At 38.2% G+C, this 19,761-nt stretch overlaps 1 protein-coding gene and 1 long non-coding RNA gene across 2 annotated transcripts in view; both read left to right on the top strand.

Annotated features, from left to right (window-relative positions):
- Positions 1–17,635, top strand: part of USP10 (ubiquitin specific peptidase 10) — a 44,715-nt gene extending 27,080 nt beyond the window's left edge. The window contains exons 5-14 of the mRNA XM_042821363.1: positions 1,211–1,302; positions 1,667–1,776; positions 2,208–2,263; positions 3,665–3,768; positions 4,465–4,564; positions 5,565–5,745; positions 9,663–9,828; positions 12,963–13,107; positions 14,040–14,105; positions 16,481–17,635. Coding sequence (XP_042677297.1) covers positions 1,211–1,302; positions 1,667–1,776; positions 2,208–2,263; positions 3,665–3,768; positions 4,465–4,564; positions 5,565–5,745; positions 9,663–9,828; positions 12,963–13,107; positions 14,040–14,105; positions 16,481–16,668 — 1,208 coding nt within the window. The 3' untranslated portion in view covers positions 16,669–17,635. The remainder of the gene's footprint in view (positions 1–1,210; positions 1,303–1,666; positions 1,777–2,207; positions 2,264–3,664; positions 3,769–4,464; positions 4,565–5,564; positions 5,746–9,662; positions 9,829–12,962; positions 13,108–14,039; positions 14,106–16,480) is intronic.
- A 1,629-nt stretch (positions 17,636–19,264) lies between these two features.
- LOC122161937 overlaps positions 19,265–19,761 on the top strand; it is a 1,923-nt gene continuing 1,426 nt past the window's right edge. Inside the window, exon 1 of the long non-coding RNA XR_006169354.1 lies at positions 19,265–19,460. This is a non-coding gene — a long non-coding RNA (uncharacterized LOC122161937). The remainder of the gene's footprint in view (positions 19,461–19,761) is intronic.

Here is a 19,761-nt window from a genome sequence, read left to right on the forward strand (position 1 = left end):
TTTATGACCACAAGAGGATGCTAAAATCATGGTAATATTTTTATTCGATGTGACAGGAGATGGGGAAAGATACATTTAACCTGCAAAGCTATTGGTTGATGTTAAGTAAGAGTTATATTCGCTGTCTTTGTCCTTATTTTAAACAGTGATTAGTTATATTAAGAAGATTTAATGGTGTGGACTTTGCTGCATTAGTAGTGTATTCTGAAAAACTGGAGTGTTAACAACTTCATGGCAAATGTGTCTCAATGTGGAAGAGTTTTCATCTGTAGCTGTGCTGTGTGCCCTTTCAGGTGCCAGGTTCCATGTATAACAGAGCACTGAGATCTGTCTTCTGGTTTTAATCAGAATTACTGTCAGCAGGGACCACGGTGCGGTGTGTAGCATGATGGCTTTAGAATCACAGAATGGCCTGGGTTGAAAAGGCCCACAGTGATCATCCAGCTCCAACCCCCTGCTATGTGCAGGTCGCCAACCAGCAGCCCAGGCTGCCCAGAGCCACATCCAACCTGGCCTTGAATGCCTGCAGGGCTGGGGCATCCACAGCCTCCTTGGGCAACCTGTGCCAGTGCCTCACCACCCTCTGGCTGAAAAACTTTAGAAGCCCTTGTGTTTATTATAAAACCAAATAATCCTCCCAGTAGGGAATTGCTGTGATTATTTGATTTTTTTTTTTGTGTGTGTGTGTGTGTGTAGTTGCACATGCTACTTGTCCATCTTTCCCAAGCTTTAAATGTGCCAAATCCAATATTTTCCTTGAACAAGTTCTATTTAAGTACCCAAACAACAGGTCAGACTTCTAGGAAAAGCTCCCCTGGTTGCTTTCCACTTCATAACTGTGACAGACTTAAACTTAGGTGCTGTGATTTCTCATTTTTAAACTTGCATTGCTGATCTATTCAGATGTGTGAAAACAGTGAGAACTATATTATCGTATAATCCTATCAGTTTGAGAAGCAGTAAATAAAACACTGTTCAGAAAAGTGTGCTAATACCTGTCTGTGCTGTTTGCACTGAAGATATTTGTGCCATAAGCTAATGTCTACTGAAATCTGTAAGCCAATGTTTCCATATCAGCTTTACTTGCTAAAGTTTCTGGGAATCTTGTTGACTGATGTGTATTATTTTGTAATGCCTCAGCAAATGTTTGTTTTTGATTGCTAGCATGTGCATTTAATTGATGCTAAATGTACCGTTTCTTATTCTGCAGAATTACTGGAAAATGTAAAACTAGTGCATAAACCAGTGTCTTTGCAACCTCGAGGGCTGATCAACAAAGGAAACTGGTGCTACATCAATGCTGTATCCTTACCTTGGGAAAATGAATATGTAAATATATAATATGCTTAATTTTTCTAATTTTTTTCCTGGTTGGATCTGGTAAGCTTTCTAGAAAAGCCTTTGTCTTCACATGCTGTGCTACTGTTCAGGTGTTTAATGTCAGCATCTGCAAAGTCCAGGGGTTTGTTGGATCACTGAGCTGAGCATCCAGGGTTCCCTGCAGCTGTTGCAGTCGTCTTCACTGCGAAGTATTTCACCATCCAGTGTTTCCACTGTAGTTAATGGATTAAGAATGAAGTTTGCATATAATCTTTAATATTATTTGAATGTGATTTGGTTGATAGGCAGGTTGCTTTCTGAATATTTCCTTAATGCCACCGCATAGACCCTGCAAGCCTTGGTTGCTTGCCCTCCAATGTATCATTTAATGAAGTCCATTCCAATGTATTCAAAATCACAGCGGCCGTGTACGTCAACACCAATGATAGACAGTTTGTAAGTAGCTCCTTCTTTAAAACAAAATCTGTGATCTGATTAAGCTCATTAAGAATTATTTAAGGAATTATTGCTTACTGTAGTTGATGAATGCTATTATACATACAGAAGACTTTTTTTTTTTAATGACAGCTGGCTTTCATAATGAACTTAGTATTTTATGTGTGAGTTGTGAAGGCAGATACTTCCTGTTGCTTTAGTATAGTTTTTAATTAGTGTTCTGTGTGCAAAAGTGAGCTGTGAGAACTGGTTTCCCATCTCAGCATGTTAGCAATGGTCTGGTTAGTTTTCGTCTGAACTTTATTTGGATTTCTGTATTGGTAGTCTAGGATTTTTGGCTGTCAGTAATAAAAATGATCTAATCTTATGATTTTTCCCTTTAAGTCTTAACATGCTGCTCATGTGTAGTTGTTCCTTCCGTTCTGTTTCAGTGTTCGTTTAATGAATGAGTTCACTAATATGCCTGTACCTCCTAAAGCAAAACAAGGTGAGTGGGAGGAGGGGGGAAAAAAAGGTCTTAAAAGCACAATTGGAAAGTTTTGGGGTAGGGATCCATGCTGTGTGGTATACTTCAGACCTTTAAATGCTGATGCTTGATCCCCCTTGCGGGTCTTCAACCCTTCAGGTTTTCTTGCTATCTTTCAGTTTACATTTAGTTTCCTGCCAGTGGCTTGTTTTTCTTTATTGGTGCTTTGTATAAAGAAAAATCATGTGTTAGGCCTTGCGTTTGGTAGACCCAGTGTGCGAGCACAGTAAGAATAGGGCTTTATTTAAGGGTTTGTTTGATTGTTAGCCTGTCTTCTGAGAACATATCCTTCCTAACAAAATTGTTTGGTATTCACTGTGTTTATTCCATTTCCTTCTTCATGCATTTCCAGCTGTTTTGTTTAACAGCTTGCTCAATTGTGTTTTCTTAACTATTCAACACTCACATGACTTCAGAAGAAGGAAGGACCAGAGTAAATCTCTCCAGCAGTTAGGGAATGCCTGCAGACAATGGCTTTTAATTCTTCTGCATCCTATGTGTGTACTATAGCAGTATGAAAACTTTGAAAGTATATCATTCTTGATAATATATGTTTAAGGCCAGTGACAGTTAAATAGTTAGGAATAGAGTGTTTTTCAATCTAAGTACATTCTTAGAAGTTTCATTCTTTTGTCTCTAAACCAAATCTGTTACATTGCAAACTTATAGAAATAAAAATCAGTTTCAGGAATGTGTTTATGTAACATTATAAGAAAATGCCATGAGGACTTGGTTGCTCCAGTGATTTCCAAACAGTTCAGACATTTCTGTGGTTTGTTGTTTTAAAGTTTTGTTTCTGTAAAACAAATCTTACTGTCTTATGCAACTTTACTTCTAGGTCATTTTAATTGTGTTTTAGTGTTCAAGTATTTTTTCTGATGCATTTTATTGCCATTAGGTTGAACTTTTATGTCAAACGGGTCATAGTGTTTCTTGGTTGGGTTTTTTTGTCGTTTTTTTCTTCTTGCAGGGAGGAAAAGTGAGCCATTAAATTATAAACACTTGAAAGCAAAAGGACTAAATAGAAAAAACATGCATAGGAGAACTATTTTGTGTGTGTGTGTGTGTGTGATGTTATAGATACTCTTGTGATCTTCATAGTGTTGAATATAAAAAGAGAGTTTTGAGTTTTCCAGACATGAGTAAGTCAGTGCAGAATGCGGCTTTCTGAAAAGTGTTGTGGAGAGGAGTTGTGTCTTAAGGATCCTGAACTTGAGTTACTTGGCTGAAACTGTAATAAAACTGTTTATAAAAGATGATTTGGGGTTCCAAAATCTGTGATGTTTATTTCACACATCACTAGCAGAATGTAGTAAAGCTTCTATATGCTGCTACTTATATGTACTTCTCTTTATCTTGCAGCTTTAGGTGATAAAATTGTGAGGGACATCCGACCAGGAGCTGCCTTTGAACCTACGTATATCTATAGACTTCTGACGGTTATCAAGTCAAGTCTGTCAGAGAAGGTGTGACTTCACAATCTTTGACTTCTGTAGTTGCATCACAAAACAGTTGCTATCATTAGAACAATGTAAAAGCCATACATCAGTTTCTGTGCCAAAGTATCTCTAAAATGAACCAGTTGGCAGTTCATTGTAATTATACTGGACTACCACGGGTCGTACATTGTATGAAGGTGTTTATCAGATAAGTTGCACAGTTTGGTGTATCAGAATCGTAAGAAAAGGGGAACAGGACAACCTCTATTTTTGTAGAGGAGATAACATTGGTTTTTATTTGAGCAATGTGCAGTTGTATGTTTCTGCTTGGCTTTCAGCATGGGGTGGTTGGAGGTCTGCTAAGACACTGCTTAAAGTTTAGTTTCAATTTGGATGACAGATAATGACCCAAAATGTCTTAGTTTCGGCTTGATTGCAGCTGTTGGTGTTCATTCCAAAGGAAGTTGCACAAATATGAACTTGCTTACATTTATTAGGTTATTTGGTAGGTTACTAACTCATGTTGATTTTTTTTTTTGAAGTAGGAGTGAACAGATGTTATAGTAAAACTTAAATGTTCTTTGACTTTCATATAAGCTACTTAGGTTACAGTGTTTTAAACTTGCCAAATCAATAGGGAAGCCAGGAGTTGAATGTCTCATCTGCTTTTACATTATATGGCATTTGCAATGCTTTCAATTACTGAAGAAACATTTTATTCAGGGCAGGCAAGAGGATGCTGAAGAATACTTGGGATTTATTCTCAATGGACTACATGAAGAAATGCTGACCCTAAAGAAACTTCTCTCTCCACACAATGAAAGTTAGTTTTCTTTGTTGCAAATTTTATTTCATTCAAGTATTTGTCTGTAAAAATGTTTCCGCTATTTTTATGTTAATTACGTAATATAGAAAAGTTTTTAGAGTGGATGTTGAGGTAGGGATGGAATGACATATTTTCAAGGATTCATTTTGATATTAAAATTGTTCACTGGGGATTTGGCTCTCTCCATGGTAGATTTGAAAATAGAAATGCGTTTTGCCACTGTTGAAGAAGATCTCTTTTTGGAAGTAGAGACTCTAGAATAATGGCTAATTCAACACAGCATAGTAAATGATTTCAAAAGTCTTACTGACAAAGATGGAGAAAAGTTTTCTTTGAAATAAGTGTTGCATTTGTATGTAGTCTAAAACACCATTTTATTTTCCAGAGGCTTTATGTTTGAGTCCCCTTTTAAAAATGAAACAAAACACAGTTAGCCTTAGCCAAGTGCAGAGTTCAGGTCACCAGTTACCAATTTCTCTTCAGCAGGGTAGAAATTTTTAATGATATAAAATGATCATTCAGTATTTTGTTCTCTGGCTGTGTGCTAAACCTTCTTTAGCCTCCTGACTTTGGCACTTGAAAAGATAATATTTGCTAAGCCTTGGGTTCTCTGTAAAATATCTGTGCAGAAAAGGAGTTGTATTTAATAATGCCATAATTATGCTTCCAGAGTAACACTTCACTTTCTATTTTTCTACTCCATAAACTTATAACTAAAAATATATGAAGCTTTATTAGAAAACTGCATCTGTTTACATACAGTCATTAGTGAGCTGCATTCTGTTGATGCTTGGATATGCCCAGATGTGAGAGGGCCAGGAATATATTCATTCTCATTTATGTTTTCAAATCTATGGCCTATGAAATCTGGGTAATCTCTGAAAATGTTTTATCTTCTGAAAATAATTAATATATATTTTCTTTTTAAATTCTGTATCGGTTTGCATGTTTTATTTGAAAAGAAAATAAACACAAAACTATTTTTCTTCACTTTAAGAACTCTCCGTTTCCAATGGCCCTGAGGTTCAGGCTGTTCACGAGGAAGAGGAGCAAGATGAGCAAGGAGAAGGCAGTGAGGATGAATGGGAGCAAGTGGGACCTCGCAACAAATCCTCAGTCACTCGACAGGCTGACTTTGTTCAGACTCCAATAACTGATATTTTTGGTGGTCACATAAGGTAGTACTCTTATTAAAAACTTGTTGAGACTGTAGCTTGCTTTGCCTTTGCAGATAATTTCTTCCTCTGCTTTTCTTGCTCTGTTTTTCACAATGGATGAAAAAAACAATTTCTTCAGGCTTAACAGATGAACATTTCTACTGTGAAGCATTTGTTAGCAAGTGAATCAAAGATAGGGATAATTAGAATAATTAAAAAAAAAAATTGATCCAAAAGATTCTTTGAATTACTGTAGAGTCTGAATCAGTTTAGTGAACAAAACTCCTGAATTGTTTATTGAGGTGGAGTTTGAAATGTATGCTTTGTATGTTGATATTAACATTTAAAGAGTTCCAAAAAAATTGTATACAAATTCTTGTGACCACACTCCATGGATAGTGAGATTAGCTGAGAGTTAAACCCCGTCCGGAAAAGAATTTAAATAATAAGAAATAGTTCACTTGTGGTTGTTTAAACACATGTGCTTCCCAGAAGAACAGAAGTTACATATAATAGTTAATAAATAAAATGTTAAAGGCCAGAGAAGTTTGGAAAAATGTAAATCTCTACAAGATGGTACAGGAATGAGAAGAATGTGGGCCATTGCTTACCTTCAGGTCTGTTTCCAGAGGAAGGCAGAAGGTAGATAGTGAAAGAGTACTTTTTGAAAGGGATGCCTCATTACTTGCTTGGAGAAATGTATAATTTAATGCGAAAGTAATGTAAACACATAACTAAAAGCATATTCCAAAACAAAAATGCTAGACTTGAAGAATTATTTTTAAATTGGAGGCGGACGCTTAATTGCTGGTGTTTGACTCCCTGTGTTGCCAGATATTCAGTTGAGAGGTGTGAATAATGTGGGCTCATACCTTCTGACTGTGAAACGCACTGAAATTTTTCCTTGGGGATTTGAGTCAGACAGCTGGCAAATAAAATGATATTTTCCGTAAAATGGTTGCCTGCCAATTTTTTATGTATTGCAATTCCACATTGATGGTATCTTCATGCACCCAAGGTATTGTTAACACTTATGGTATTTTTTTTATCACGATTGGAATCTTTGTCTATGTATGATTCCATTAAACTCGGAAGATGTAGAGAATGCTGTCTTCTGCAGAAATCCAGAACAAATAATGTGGAGGTAATACTGAAAAAGGCAAAAACTTGCAATGAGCAACAGAACCACACAGTCCACCACTGCGACATCTGTTGTCTGCTTCCACCACACCCATTTTATTTAGCCTCCAAACTAGGTCACACCATTTGCAGCAGAAACAGTATCTCCTGCTGTGATGCTGGAAAGCTTCCTCTGCTGAGGCTGAGGGTGGAGATAGGAAGAGTTGAATGCAGAAATGTTGGTAGAAATCTACCAAATGAAAGCATCAGAAATTGGAAGGGACGAAATGGAAAAAGCCTGGAATGGAAAATGTGTGGATTGGCACCTTCTGCCTGGGTGACTTTAAGCACTCCTTGGGTCTTTGTTTGACTGTTAGATGCCTATCAGGGTGTAATGGTTTAAAGAATTTATTTTTTATAGCAGCGTGAGGTGTGTGATGCACAGTTCTGTCAGGATCTGATTTGTTAGTATGCAGAGTCCTTTTTGCTTTTTCAGCTTGTGTGAATTTGAAGTATGTTATACAAACTAGTTCACAAACCAGAGGCCTGCTAAATATTTCCATAAATAGTACTTGTAAAAGAAAAAACATATATAGTAGGAGAGCAGTGCCTGTTTTCATTAGAAAAGAAATATATATATACCCTGAAACAATACTGCTGACTGCAGAGCTCTTGCAGTATGTGAGATTGACAGCAATGTATTTTCCTGTGACCAATAGAAATTTCTGATTATTCTACTAAGCAATTGATCATAGAATGGCCAGGGTTAAAAAGGAGCACAATGCTCATCCAGTTCCAACCCCCTGCTATGTGCAGGGTCACCAAGCAGCAGAGCTGGCTGCCCAGAGCCACATCCAGCCTGGCCTTGAATGCCTGCAGGGATGGGGCATCCACAATGGAAAACCGAAGTCCAATAAAGATTTTGCTGTCAAATGCATTTCTGTATAACATTTTTGAAGAAACTGCCATTTCAGTCCTGGTAACTAAAACAAGAAAGGGCTTTTCCTTAGTATTGTCTTTTCAGAATATCATCCGTATTAGTAATTGAATCTTTAATACATGGATTTGGTAGCAGTTTTCTAGTGATCATTGCACTAAATAATGGTTAGCTTAAAAAGGAGCTGGGGAACGTATCCAAAAGCAGCAGGACTTACACAGTGCAGGGTTTGTTTATTGAAATACTGCTCTTGCCATGTTGAAGGTTTTGTCCTTAAATATAGCCAAGGAGGAAGCGTTAAGTGAAATAAACGTGGTGCTGTTTTTCATATGCTGTCTTTCCTCTGAAGAATATGTATTTGCCAGTCTAAAGATGCATCGACTGTGTGTTGCTGCTTTGGGGTTTGGCCTGAATTGCAGGGGCTCTTTGGATAGGAGTTTGCAGTAATCACACCTGTATGTTAGTATTTCATACATGATTGAGAGAAATTTCAGCGTGCCTACAGGAATATGGCTGTGTTAATTATCATTGCTTTCAAGCTTTGTGAGGCACTATCATTAAGAATAAGCTTAAGAATATAATAAGCAATTTATTTCTTCAGCTGTATAAAATCACATTTTTTAACAGCTGGGACTTTTCAGTGCAAAGTGCTGCTTTCAAAAGAAAATAAATTCTTGAGTCATGCTTGATAGTTTTCAGGGAAAACAGGAAGAGTGCACTTAGTGCAGTGATGTGGTTGAAGAGTGAGCTATCTCACTGCACAAAACAATCTTCACCAAGCCACACTGCTGAAAGGCTGCAGCTGAGTGCCCTACAAAAAATTATCTCGTGCCCTGTGTTGTTAACATTATGGTTTTTCCAAAAGTCTCCCATTTCTGCATAGAGGAGTGCATGGACAAAGTCTGGACATGGAAAATGTTGGAAGGAGAAGGAAGTGTTGATCCTCAACAGAGGGTAGTTTGTATTTCATGTGGCAAGATCTAGCCAAACAATTGAAAGTGACTATGAAACTGGACACAGTCAAGTGACTGAAATAATCATGTGTTTTAATTGCACAATCTGGACTTGGTTGTAATTTTTTACAGCAAAACATAAATTGGAGATGGATCAGTACTTTGCATTTCTGGTCATGTGTTCATAAAGCATAATTTCAGTAATTTGCTGTGAGCTGAGATGATTTTGAAGTCTCCCTGCAATAAGAGCTGGCTTTCTTAACATACTTGCCAGAAGTATCTGTTTCATAGAGCAGAGGTATTTTTGTGCTTAGCAGTAGAGAAGCAAAAGATGGAGGCCTGGGTAGGAATGCAGTTAGGTATAGTTTCAACTTGATTTTAAAGCTTTGTTTTTACAGTTTTTACAAAATGTATATATGTAAACTGTTCCCAATTTTTGAGACTTTTTAAAATAAATCAACTGTAACTGTGCTGTGAAATACATAATTGTTTTTTTTCTTTTCAGTTCAGAATAAAGTTAGAACCTTCTGAAAGCTCAGGTGGAATTCAGTAACGTTGATCATAATATGTTTTAATGTGTTCCAAGTTGAAGGCTTTTAAAGGCATGGCCAAAAACTTCTTTGCTTGAAGCTTCAAGTGACTGATGCTTATCCAGAATTGTTTAAATCCTTGCATAAATAAAATAATCAAAATATAATTCCATTCAGTGTGCTCTAAGGAGTTATGAAACTAATTATAAATGCATTAAAGCAGATTCAAGCTGCTGAATCAAGTGGATACTAGCTATTGAAGCTAGTATTTGTATGTTTTGTTCAGGTTTAACTGTCGACTGAGTTAGCAATGTGGACAGTGATTTCTTCGTACTTGAAGATTCTGTACTGTTGAAAAATACTTTCCTTTTTTACATTCAGTTTTTTCTCTCTCCATAGATCTGTTGTTTACCAGCAGAGTTCTAAAGAATCTGCAACGCTGCAACCCTTCTTCACCCTGCAACTGGACATCCAGTCTGACAAGATACGCACCGTCCAGGATGCATTGGAAAGTCTGGTGGCAAGAGAGTCTGTCCAGGGTTATACCACAAAAACCAAGCAAGAGGTGTGTTCTGTTGACCCCTTTTTACAGTCAAATATTAAAACTTCTTCTTTCAAGGGTTTTTACTCAGCTCTTGGTTTACAAATAGCTTCTTGAACTCTTGCTCCTCGTGTTAATAAAAAAGATGCTAACCTTTTTGGTGTCTTGCAGCAGTAAAACATAATGCATCTGCATACATACAGTGAAGGGCATTCAAGGAAGAGAACCAACTCTAAACAAAACTCTGCCTGTGAATTACGTTTTCTGAAGATTTTACTTGAGTATATTATTAATTTAACAGAGTAAACTGTGATAATAATATGTACTATTATAAGTAAAATGCCTTCAGCTAGTCTTAACATACTGATTCCTGGGGATTGCCAGGAATCTTACTAAAAGGAGCAGCTCTTCAGAGCATTGCTTGAAAGCACGCTGTAGCCTTGGAAGAAGAATCTTGCAGCAGCTCTGCACCCCTGTGCATCTCTGCTGATGGCTTATTATATTTTGCAAACAATATAATATAGAAAAGTAATAATTACAATAGAGAAATACTACATGGGAAGAAAAACATACTTCTGGCATATACCTTGAGAACTTGCAGTGCAGGTTAATAAATCAAACATTATCACCCATATGAGCTGTGGTCTTGCTGCTTAGAGCATATAGCAGTAAAAAAAATCTTCTGCGGTGTGCATGGATTTTAGAGGCTGCATAGAAATGCAGGCATTCACTGTGTCTTTCAGACTTTTTTCTAAAGAAGTCAAGTCAGAAGAGCTGTTCTTACGTTACAAATTGTAGTGAAAACAGTGAGTGCATTGAAAATTACTATCTGCATAGTCTTGAAAGCCAAAATATGTTGTGAAGAAGCATTTCATCTTCATTTTCCATGTGGGGAACTCAGAAACTGTTGACAAAGCTAAAAAACAAATGAACAACCTATTATTTTATTACTCTTTATTTTTTGTTCTGATTTTTTTAAAATCTGAATTGTATTCTTGTCAAGTTGTGGGCATAAGCCATAGTGTCAGCAAGAATAATCTTCCAAATGTGTGAATGAGTTCTTAGCTTATTTTTTTAATCATAAGAATTTTGTGTTAATATAAGGAGGAAATCATCAGTTTCTCCTGCAGTGTTTGAAAATAAATAGGTGTCTTATATAGGTGTTTCCGTAGGTGTTTAAAGAGAAATGACATTCTCTTGCTCTGTATGCCATTCTGATTCTTTCTGGTCTTGCAGGTCAGTTTGTCTTGAACGTTTCAACACCAAATATATATAAAAACTTAATTTTTTAATTTTTAACGTGAAGTGACTTTTTTCTTATTTGCAGACCTGTTCATATTTTGTAACAGCAGTGAAGACTTGAGTAAGAAGCTAGCCTTTTTTCATTTACTTTTCCTTCTTACCTTCCACAAACTCCTTTGAAGGAGTCTTCACATTCTCTGGAGTTCTCAGACTGCTTCTTGAGGCTTACACAAATATTTTCTCAGGCATGACTCAGTGTTCACTAAACAAACGTTAGAAGCACTTTTTGCTGGTGATGTTTCTACCAGAAATCAGGTCCCTGGTGCTCAGGGTAACAGGACGCGTTGGGTCCTCAGCTGCTGCTCCTCAGCCTGGCACCAGAGCACAATGCTGCTGTGATCTGCAATATAAGCTGAGATTCTAGGCACAGCTGAAGTGCAGGCACACGTTCCCAAACACCAGCTCTGACTGAGAGAGGAGAACAGCAGCTGCTTAAACCACTGCACTGATATTCTTCTGTATCTTTCCGTCTTGGTCTGGGCTTGGACCTGTGAAGTATTTGGGGTTGGTTGGTTTGTTCTGCACAGAGTTGAATCAAATTTTGGATTTGAGAAGCCTCAATTCCAGGAAAATCTTCAAATAGTGATAACTTTCTGAATCAAGGATATTTTCTCTCTATGTAAAGCCTCTCCAGATTTGCTCCATAAAAACAGCAGCTGTTCCATGCTAGAACGCATGGAATATGCAAACTCTCCTAAGTTCATAGGAGAATTGTGTGCATTTCTTGTCACATCTTCTCTTTCAGAGTCTGCCTCAGAGCTTCTTTTTCTGCGTGTTATTCCTGGAAGATGGATGGGTGGGTGCCAGCAGGCACTTATTGAGTGGAAAAGAACAGGGCCCTGTTTGGCCTGCTGGTTTAAAAAAAACAACAAAAAGCACAAAAAATCCCCTCTCTTAAGACTCAGAGAAGCTGCCACTGTTGCCAGTGGTTAGATGTTTTTTGGATGCAGAAAGGCATATTTTGAACCCTTAAGATGTAGGTGAAATTTTACAGTTTTAGAGACTATTTCTGTTTGAAATGTTAAATTATTTCTTGTAAAAAGTATCAGCTCAAATCCCTGAGGAAATGATGCACCCTGCAAAACCTGATTGCTTCAGTATCCTGAGAGCCTTAAGTTTTAGTATGCAAGCTTAGAAGAGTGATAGTTTTTCCTGGTGATTTTCTATTCCACTCTTAGAATTGGGTTCTCTGTTGGAGAGGAGTATGCTGATGATTTACCATAAAAAGGATACAGGTGCTTTTTTCTGAATCTGGAAACTTAGAGGAGCCTGAAGCAGTTACTTGGAGAATTTTTTTATTTTTTACTTCAGAATTTCTAGGAAGGGGAAGCATTTTTGTTCTGCAGTTCTGAGCCCAGTTTTACATTTCCAGGCAGTAACTTTTTGGATTACCGGGTTGTAACTATTAAAAAAAAAAAAAAGTCAATATTTAATAAATAAATAATGTGTAACTCATAGTTTTCTCTCTGTATTTTCTTCAGGATCTTTACAGAATGTGGTATATCTTTAAAAAAATAAATAAATAAATAAATAAATCATTCATTTCTGAAACCTTCCCTAACTCCTCACCATGGTGGTGCTTGTTTTCAGATAGCTTATTTAACAGCTCACTTTGTTTTTCAAGGCAGTTCTTGAATATCAGATATCTCATTGATTTTTAAATGATTTTTGAACAGTTACATCACTGGTCTCTTATTGTCATGTGTCATAAACTGGCTTCTAAACTATCTTGTGCTATACAGACTTCTTTCTTTGGGTGAGTGTATTTAAAGTCAAATATTCTTCCTCTTTTAAAGTAGTACTTTTGAGCAGTCAGCAGAAATCCTATTTAATTCATCTTTGTTCTGTATTTTTAGGTGGAGATCAGTCGAAGAGTGACACTAGAAGAACTCCCCCCTGTCCTTGTTTTACACCTCAAGAGGTTTGTGTATGAGAAGACTGGCGGATGTCAGAAGCTTATCAAGAACATTGAGTATCCTGTTGATCTGGAAATTAGTAAAGGTAAAGATGCCTTTTGGGAAAGGATAACATTAACTCCTTAGTGTCTTGCAGTTCTCTTCTTTACTCCCAGCTTTGTGCACAAGATTTCTTCTCCATGGAGGGTATTGCCACCTAGAAATGTAGTAATTTTGCTGAATGTCTTTTGTGCTTTTTTCCCCTCCATAAAAAGAATATATTTAGCTATTTGAGATTCAATCTTGACAAATCTCATGTTGCCTGTATATTGGTTTGGCCACTGCTGTGCAAAGAACATTATGATGAAAGATTTTACAACCTTTGTCACATCCTAGATATTGAGTTGGCCACGTGAGAGCTTCCTGCAGACCTAAGGAGTAAGGATGTAGGCTGATGAGAACAAATACTGGGCATGACCCCTGAATGAAGGACGTGTCCATTCTTAGGGCTGTTGCCAAACTACTCTATGTATTTTCATGTCAGATTTCGCTTGGAAGTGGCAAATCATTGTAACAAACAGTGCCTGGTGAAAGGAGATAGAGCCTGAAAGCAGGCTAGTGATGGATAAAGGTCTGTCTTGATATCTTAAGAGCTGTTGGTTTTATGAAGGGTGAGAACTTGCGTATATCCAGCATCTGAAGTCTGCAGTGTTAAATGCATTTTCTTTTCATCTGGCAACCAGCTCAAGAAAAAAGAAAATTAATGATTACTTACATATCAAGCAAGATGTATACTTTGTCATTATGCTTACTGTTTAATATTAAAATGTCTTAAAGAATGAATATTTGTAGATTCTGCCATCACTGACAACAGCAGTTGCACCATAACTTGGGACCTGAAATTGACTGTTATGTCCATTTTAGATGAGCTTTCTGTTTATACTAATGTTGATTTCTGTTAGAAATAATTGATCTCTCTTGAAACTGAATTTCTGAATTTGCTAACTGTTGCCTTTGTGACTCTTTTTCCTCCTCCAGAGCTACTATCTCCTGGTGTGAAAAGTAAAATTTTTAAAGGCCAAAGAACCTACCGGCTCTTTGCAGGTATTTTATCTATGTGCCTCTTGTCCCTGTATTGCAAACACAAACTGTACATGTAGAGTTCTAGATTACATAATATTTTCTTAAAAATTATAATTTCCTATAAATTACAAAATTATTTTTAAACTGAAATAATTTATGGGTGTCAGATTCTCTTATTTAGTGATTTTTTTTGTGTGTGTGTATGCACATATACCCATGTAATGTTGTATCTGTATTTACATGCTGACTATTCCAGCTTGAAACTCAAACAAAAGTTCTGTAGCAGATCCACCCTGAAAAATAGCAGCAGCTGAAATACAGCTGCAGTATAACTATGCCTAAAACATAGCCCAAGTTTTCAGAATAATGTTTCATCTGTGTATTGAAATTGTTGTTTGAATGCTGGCATCGTGTCCCGTTGAGCCCTCAGGATGAGTTGCTGGCAGTCTGTGAGCAGCATGCTGTGGGTGGAGAAGTTTGGCTTGGAGGAGATGATGATATTTGTGTAAGGAAATGATGTTTTTAAGTCTGCAATGTATGTGAAATACCTTAAATTGGTAGTTAGGGTTGGAAGCTCACGTAAGTATGCAGGCGCAGGATTTTCATACTGAACAAAGCGGTCTCTGGCAGTAATGAATTTCCTGGGGTTTAACACTCCTCCACAGTTTACGATTTGCACCTGCTTCTTTGTTGACACAGGAGAACATAATAAACTGGAGAATCCAGAGATTTTAACTTCTATGTCACCAAATCTGTGCCAGTAATGGTGGCCTTATGTGACTTGGTGATTTGGATCCACTTTCGTGACCGCTGAGTTTACAGAAGGAAAAAAATGCACCTGGCTCTCAGAACTGTTTTGGGCAGTTTCATTTTATTTTATTGGAAGTTACTTTCATGGGGCAGATTTGGAGACTGTGTTTAAAATGACTTCAAGAAGTTTGTTTGCACTCTTAATTATTTCTAACTCCCCCTATGGAAAAATACAATAGAGTTTTCTGGCAGCTGAGGAGTTCTCATCCATAGATACTGAGCTTAGGTGATCTGAACAAATAAGTTTCAGGTATTGCGAACTATCCAGTGATTAAAATAAATTTTAGAACACGAATAATTCCAGATTTATTTTGTAAATTTCTAAAAACTTTTTGTCTCTTTGATATTACTGTAAAATGTTTGGTTTTGTACAAGTGAAGAAAACTTTGGGATAGGTTTGAAGTGTCTTTTAGGACAGGAAGACTGGGTCTGTTGAAATTTGAAACTGGTTTGTAAATGCATACTTCTGCTGATAGAATATGGCAATGCTTTCTGTGTGGGCTTGTTAAGTGTGTGGTATGGGCACATGCTCTGAGAAAGAATTAAATGCAATTTCTTCCATGCATCCTTAGATTTACATATGTAGAAAACCTCTTCCATTTGGGGGCACTGTCCACGCATAATGCTGAATGCTCAGTGTTAGAATTGGGGTTTGCTTTTTGTAAGGACTGCTGAGCCCTCTGTTCTGAAAACATTTTGGATGTGGCGGTAATTGAGGAGAGAAGACAGTTTGGTGCTCTTTTGGGAGCAGCAGCAGTTAGTTGTGTTCCATTCAAAATTTGAAGCAGATTACTGAGGTCTAATAAATGGGAAATTTATAGATTGGTGCTTCAACAGAACCTGTTTTCAGAATAAAATTCTAGTGAAGAACAGAATGAAAGAATGATCGTGGGTGGAATAATTGGCTTTACAATCGGCTTGGTTTGAACAGTGCCCTGTTCTGCTGCGTGGCTTTAATGCCCTCTGGTTTTTATTTTCAAATATTTTGCTGGCAAATGAAAATGCTCTACAATTGTTTGCCTTATGGACTGTGCTTTAGTCTTTGTTTATAGGCTTTCTTAGACTATAATCTATAGACTTTCTAGTTTTCTTTATAGACTGTTCTGTAGATTGTTTTTAATAAGTTGCTTAATGCGTTATGGCGCTTTTCATTCTTAATTTACTTCAGTGTCCTTCAGAATCATTAGATTCGGTATGGTGTAGAGGCGTTACGTAGTACTGCCTGGTTGAATCATGAGTATGTTATGAAGAAAGCAGAATGCAACTTTAATTTGTGCTTCTATGTAGCAGTGGGTATTCATAGAATCATAGCATGGCCTGGGTTGCAAAGGAGCACAATGCTCATCCAGTTCCAACCCCCTGCTGTGTGCAGGTCACCAACCAGCAGCCCAGGCTGCCCAGAGCCATATCCAGCCTGGCCTTGAATGCCTGCAGGGATGGGGCATCCACAGCCTCCTTGGGCAACCTGTTCCAGTGCCTCACCACCCTGTGTGTGGAAAAACTCCCCCTAATACCCAACCTAAACCTCCCCTGTCTCAGATTAAAACCATTCCACGTCGCGTACGATCACAAATTTCTCTTTTCAGTTGTTTATCATCACGGAAACAGCGCAACTGGTGGCCATTACACTACGGACGTCTTCCAAATCGGGCTCAACGGCTGGTTACGCATCGATGACCAGGCAGTGAAGGTGATCAACCAGTACCAGGTGGTGAAGCCGTCTGCAGAACGCACAGCCTACCTCCTGTACTACCGCCGAGTTGACCTGCTGTGAAACTTCTCCCTCTATGCTGTGTGTGCAAGATACCTGCTTTGTAGAACGCCAACTATCACTAACTTTTTTTCCTTCTCCTGTAAATGCTCTTTTGAGTTAATCTCTTTTTTTTTTCTTTTTTTTTTTTTTTTTTTTTCCCTTGCAGCTATGGGATAGAGTGAAAAAGGAGGCTACCGTGGGTTTGTGCACAACGTAGTTTGTGTTGACTTTGACTTTTGCAAAGTGGAGTCGCTGGGTTGAAAGACTCGAGTCTCGTGAATGATAAAAATTAAAAAAAAAAATTAAAAAAAATAAAAAAAAAAAAATTAAAAAAAATCTGAATTAATGCTGAATCCTAAGATAATAAACAGGGGATTTGCATTTGATTCCCACTTTCTAATTGCGTAGTAGAAGAAAACGCTGCACCAGCAACAGAACTTGTAGATTTCTGTGAAAATGTTTTATCTTTACTTAATTAAAATGAAAAAAAAAAATAAAAATAATAAAAACAAACAAAAATAAAAAAGTGCTCTCTGCTCCCCCAGTAGTTTTTGATAAGTGGTAAAACATGAGCCAATGTGTATGAGATGGAGATGGTCCTGCGTGCTTCAAAAATGGACAAAAACGTACAAAATGCAGAGTTGCTGGTTCCTAATAGGAAGACACATTTTAATAATTGTGTGATGAGAAACTGCTTAAGTACACATTGCAGATCAAATATTTGGAGTTAAGATGTTAGTCTATATAGATGGGTGATTGTAACTTTATTGCTATTATGAAATTTCAAACTGCATTTATGCTTCTGTGTACATGAAATTTAAGAAAAAAAAATGGGCAAAATAATTAAGATTGATATTTCTTTAAGTCTGCTTTGTTTAATTTTGCTGTCTGCTCTCCTATAATGTTGAGTTCCTAATTGTACACAGTTTAGTGATATCTAGAAGTATAAAGTTGTCGCCCATCAATAAAAGTCACAAAGTTGGTTTAAGGTGTGTGTTTGTGTGGGTTTTGTTTTTCCTCTGGTGTAAATTCTAGCCTTGAGCTCCTAAACGTTGCCTTGTGGCTCTTTTTACAGGGCACAGGTGATGTTGCTGCAATGAAGTGCAGGTGCTTTTTGTCTTTAACAGCTCCTTGGAACTTCAGGAGTTCCATTTGTTGGCATCCAGATGTAACCAACCTCGGGGAGGAGAGGCTGCAGCCCATGGGGAGTGAATCCTCCCTGTGTCCTACGTGAAAGACTGACAGGATTGCAGCCTGAATGGTTCCATGTAAGGTGATGTAAGGCTTTTCAAGAGAAAGGAAGCAGCTCTGTAAGTGCCTTAGGTTACAACACTTGTCTGTTGACATGGGCTTCCCCTTTGTGTTTTCTCCCAAGCAAAGCAAGAATTAGTCACCTTGCAAAAGACAGGAAGCTTATTCATGGCTGCTTCCTGAAAAAGAAAAGTGATGGTGAGTCCTGGGTGCATTTAAAATGCAGGGCTGTGCTGTTAACATGCGTAGCTCCTGCAGCAGGAACCAATGAGCTGTTGGGGCAGGGCAAGCCCAGCTGGCCTGTACAGGACTTTTCTATGCTGTTCTCTTGTAGGAACGACTGGTGCTGCTCAGTTGTACTGCAGAACTTCTATCTTTGTGCTGCCAGAAGATGGAGGCCATTGATCTGGTGTTCACCTGCATCTCCAGCAGGTTGTGAAATGGGCATTTCTGGTAACGTAGACTTGCTGTGCACCTCTTAGCATTGCAGCAACTGCTTCAGAGACACAGCAGCAGCAGCTTTGTGCAACAATTCATCTTGCAGTGCCATGGCACCATGAAAAATGAGGGTTTCACGCATCCTTCCAGCAGAAGGGGCAGGTGATTGCTAGTTGGTAGTGGGTCCTTGCAACAAAGGGTGGTTTTGACCAGTGTCACTCAAAGCTTTGAGCTTGTGGGTCCGAATGCTGGATGCCCTGTAGCTTTTCTGTTCAGAAAAGACCCACATAGGCCCGTTTTCTAAGTTTGGAGCCAATAGAAAGGAACTGGAGCTTCCCTTATGTGTTAAATAAATAAATGGAATTGGAAATATGGAAGGAACAGAGAATGCTGGAAAAAAAAAACAACAAAAAAAACCTGCCCAAGTGCAGTTTGCTCTCTGTGCATTTGGTTGTTACAGGCAGGTTGCAGGTGTTGTTAATTATGTGTGAGTAATGGCCAAGTGTAAAGGCAAGCATTGAAATCCTTGGTAAGGAATGGAGGTTGCTCAGATGGTATTAATTGTTGTGATTTTCGGTAAGGATATTACGAATGCATTTATTCTGCAGTGGATTACTCAAAAGGGGAAAAAGCAGTACGAGCCACGGGGCAAGTCTGATCAACACACACCACCACAGTTTCTTTTCCTTATTAAATCCTTCCAGACTTTGCAGCCCTCTAATTATTCGCTCTGTCTGCAGTTGTGTAAAAGAAGGAAAATCACCCCAAACTCCCTCAAAATGAAAATGTCATTGGCTGAGATGCTGTTAGAAAAATCTCAGAGCACGAATCAGGGATGGTTTGATGGTTTGATGGGCTGGGGTGAGAAAGGCTTCCGATACCTGGAGCTCTTTGGGGGCGGGAGAACTTGTGCTTTTCATTTTTTCACTTACCTGAGAGATTGTAGCTTTTAATAATGAAAGCAATTGTGTTTCTTTTTCACTCACTGCCAAGCAGATCCCTTCCAATAGGGCTCTCCCGTGTGTACATGTATGCAGACCACTGCAGAGGGCAGTGGTGGCACACCCAGATGGTTCCATGTGTGGATGACTCCGTGCATCTGACCGTAGCTCCTGTGGCATGCTGTGAGTGTTTTCAGGGTGTTCAGGGGTTCCTGTGTTACAATCCTTGGCTTTTATGGCCCCGGAGATGCGGGGAGAGTTTTAGCAAATGCACAGAGTGGGCTTGGTGGTTGTGGTTGCAATTCACCTATTCTGGGGTAGGATCTGTGAAGGTGAGAGTTTGGTTCATGCTTCTGAGCTGGTTTGGGCTGAAGAACTTTAGTGGTTGCTTTCTTTTGAAAGGAGAAAAAAGGGGGAAAATAGAAATAAAAAGAGGGGAGTAAGGGGGATAAATGGGAAAGAGAAGGAGGAAAAGTGGAGGGGG

The sequence above is a fragment of the Centrocercus urophasianus genome, unplaced genomic scaffold (assembly GCF_019232065.1).
Source record: "Centrocercus urophasianus isolate 14NV4802_14NV808 unplaced genomic scaffold, USGS_Curo_1.0 seq_2, whole genome shotgun sequence".
Lineage (NCBI taxonomy): Eukaryota > Metazoa > Chordata > Aves > Galliformes > Phasianidae > Centrocercus > Centrocercus urophasianus.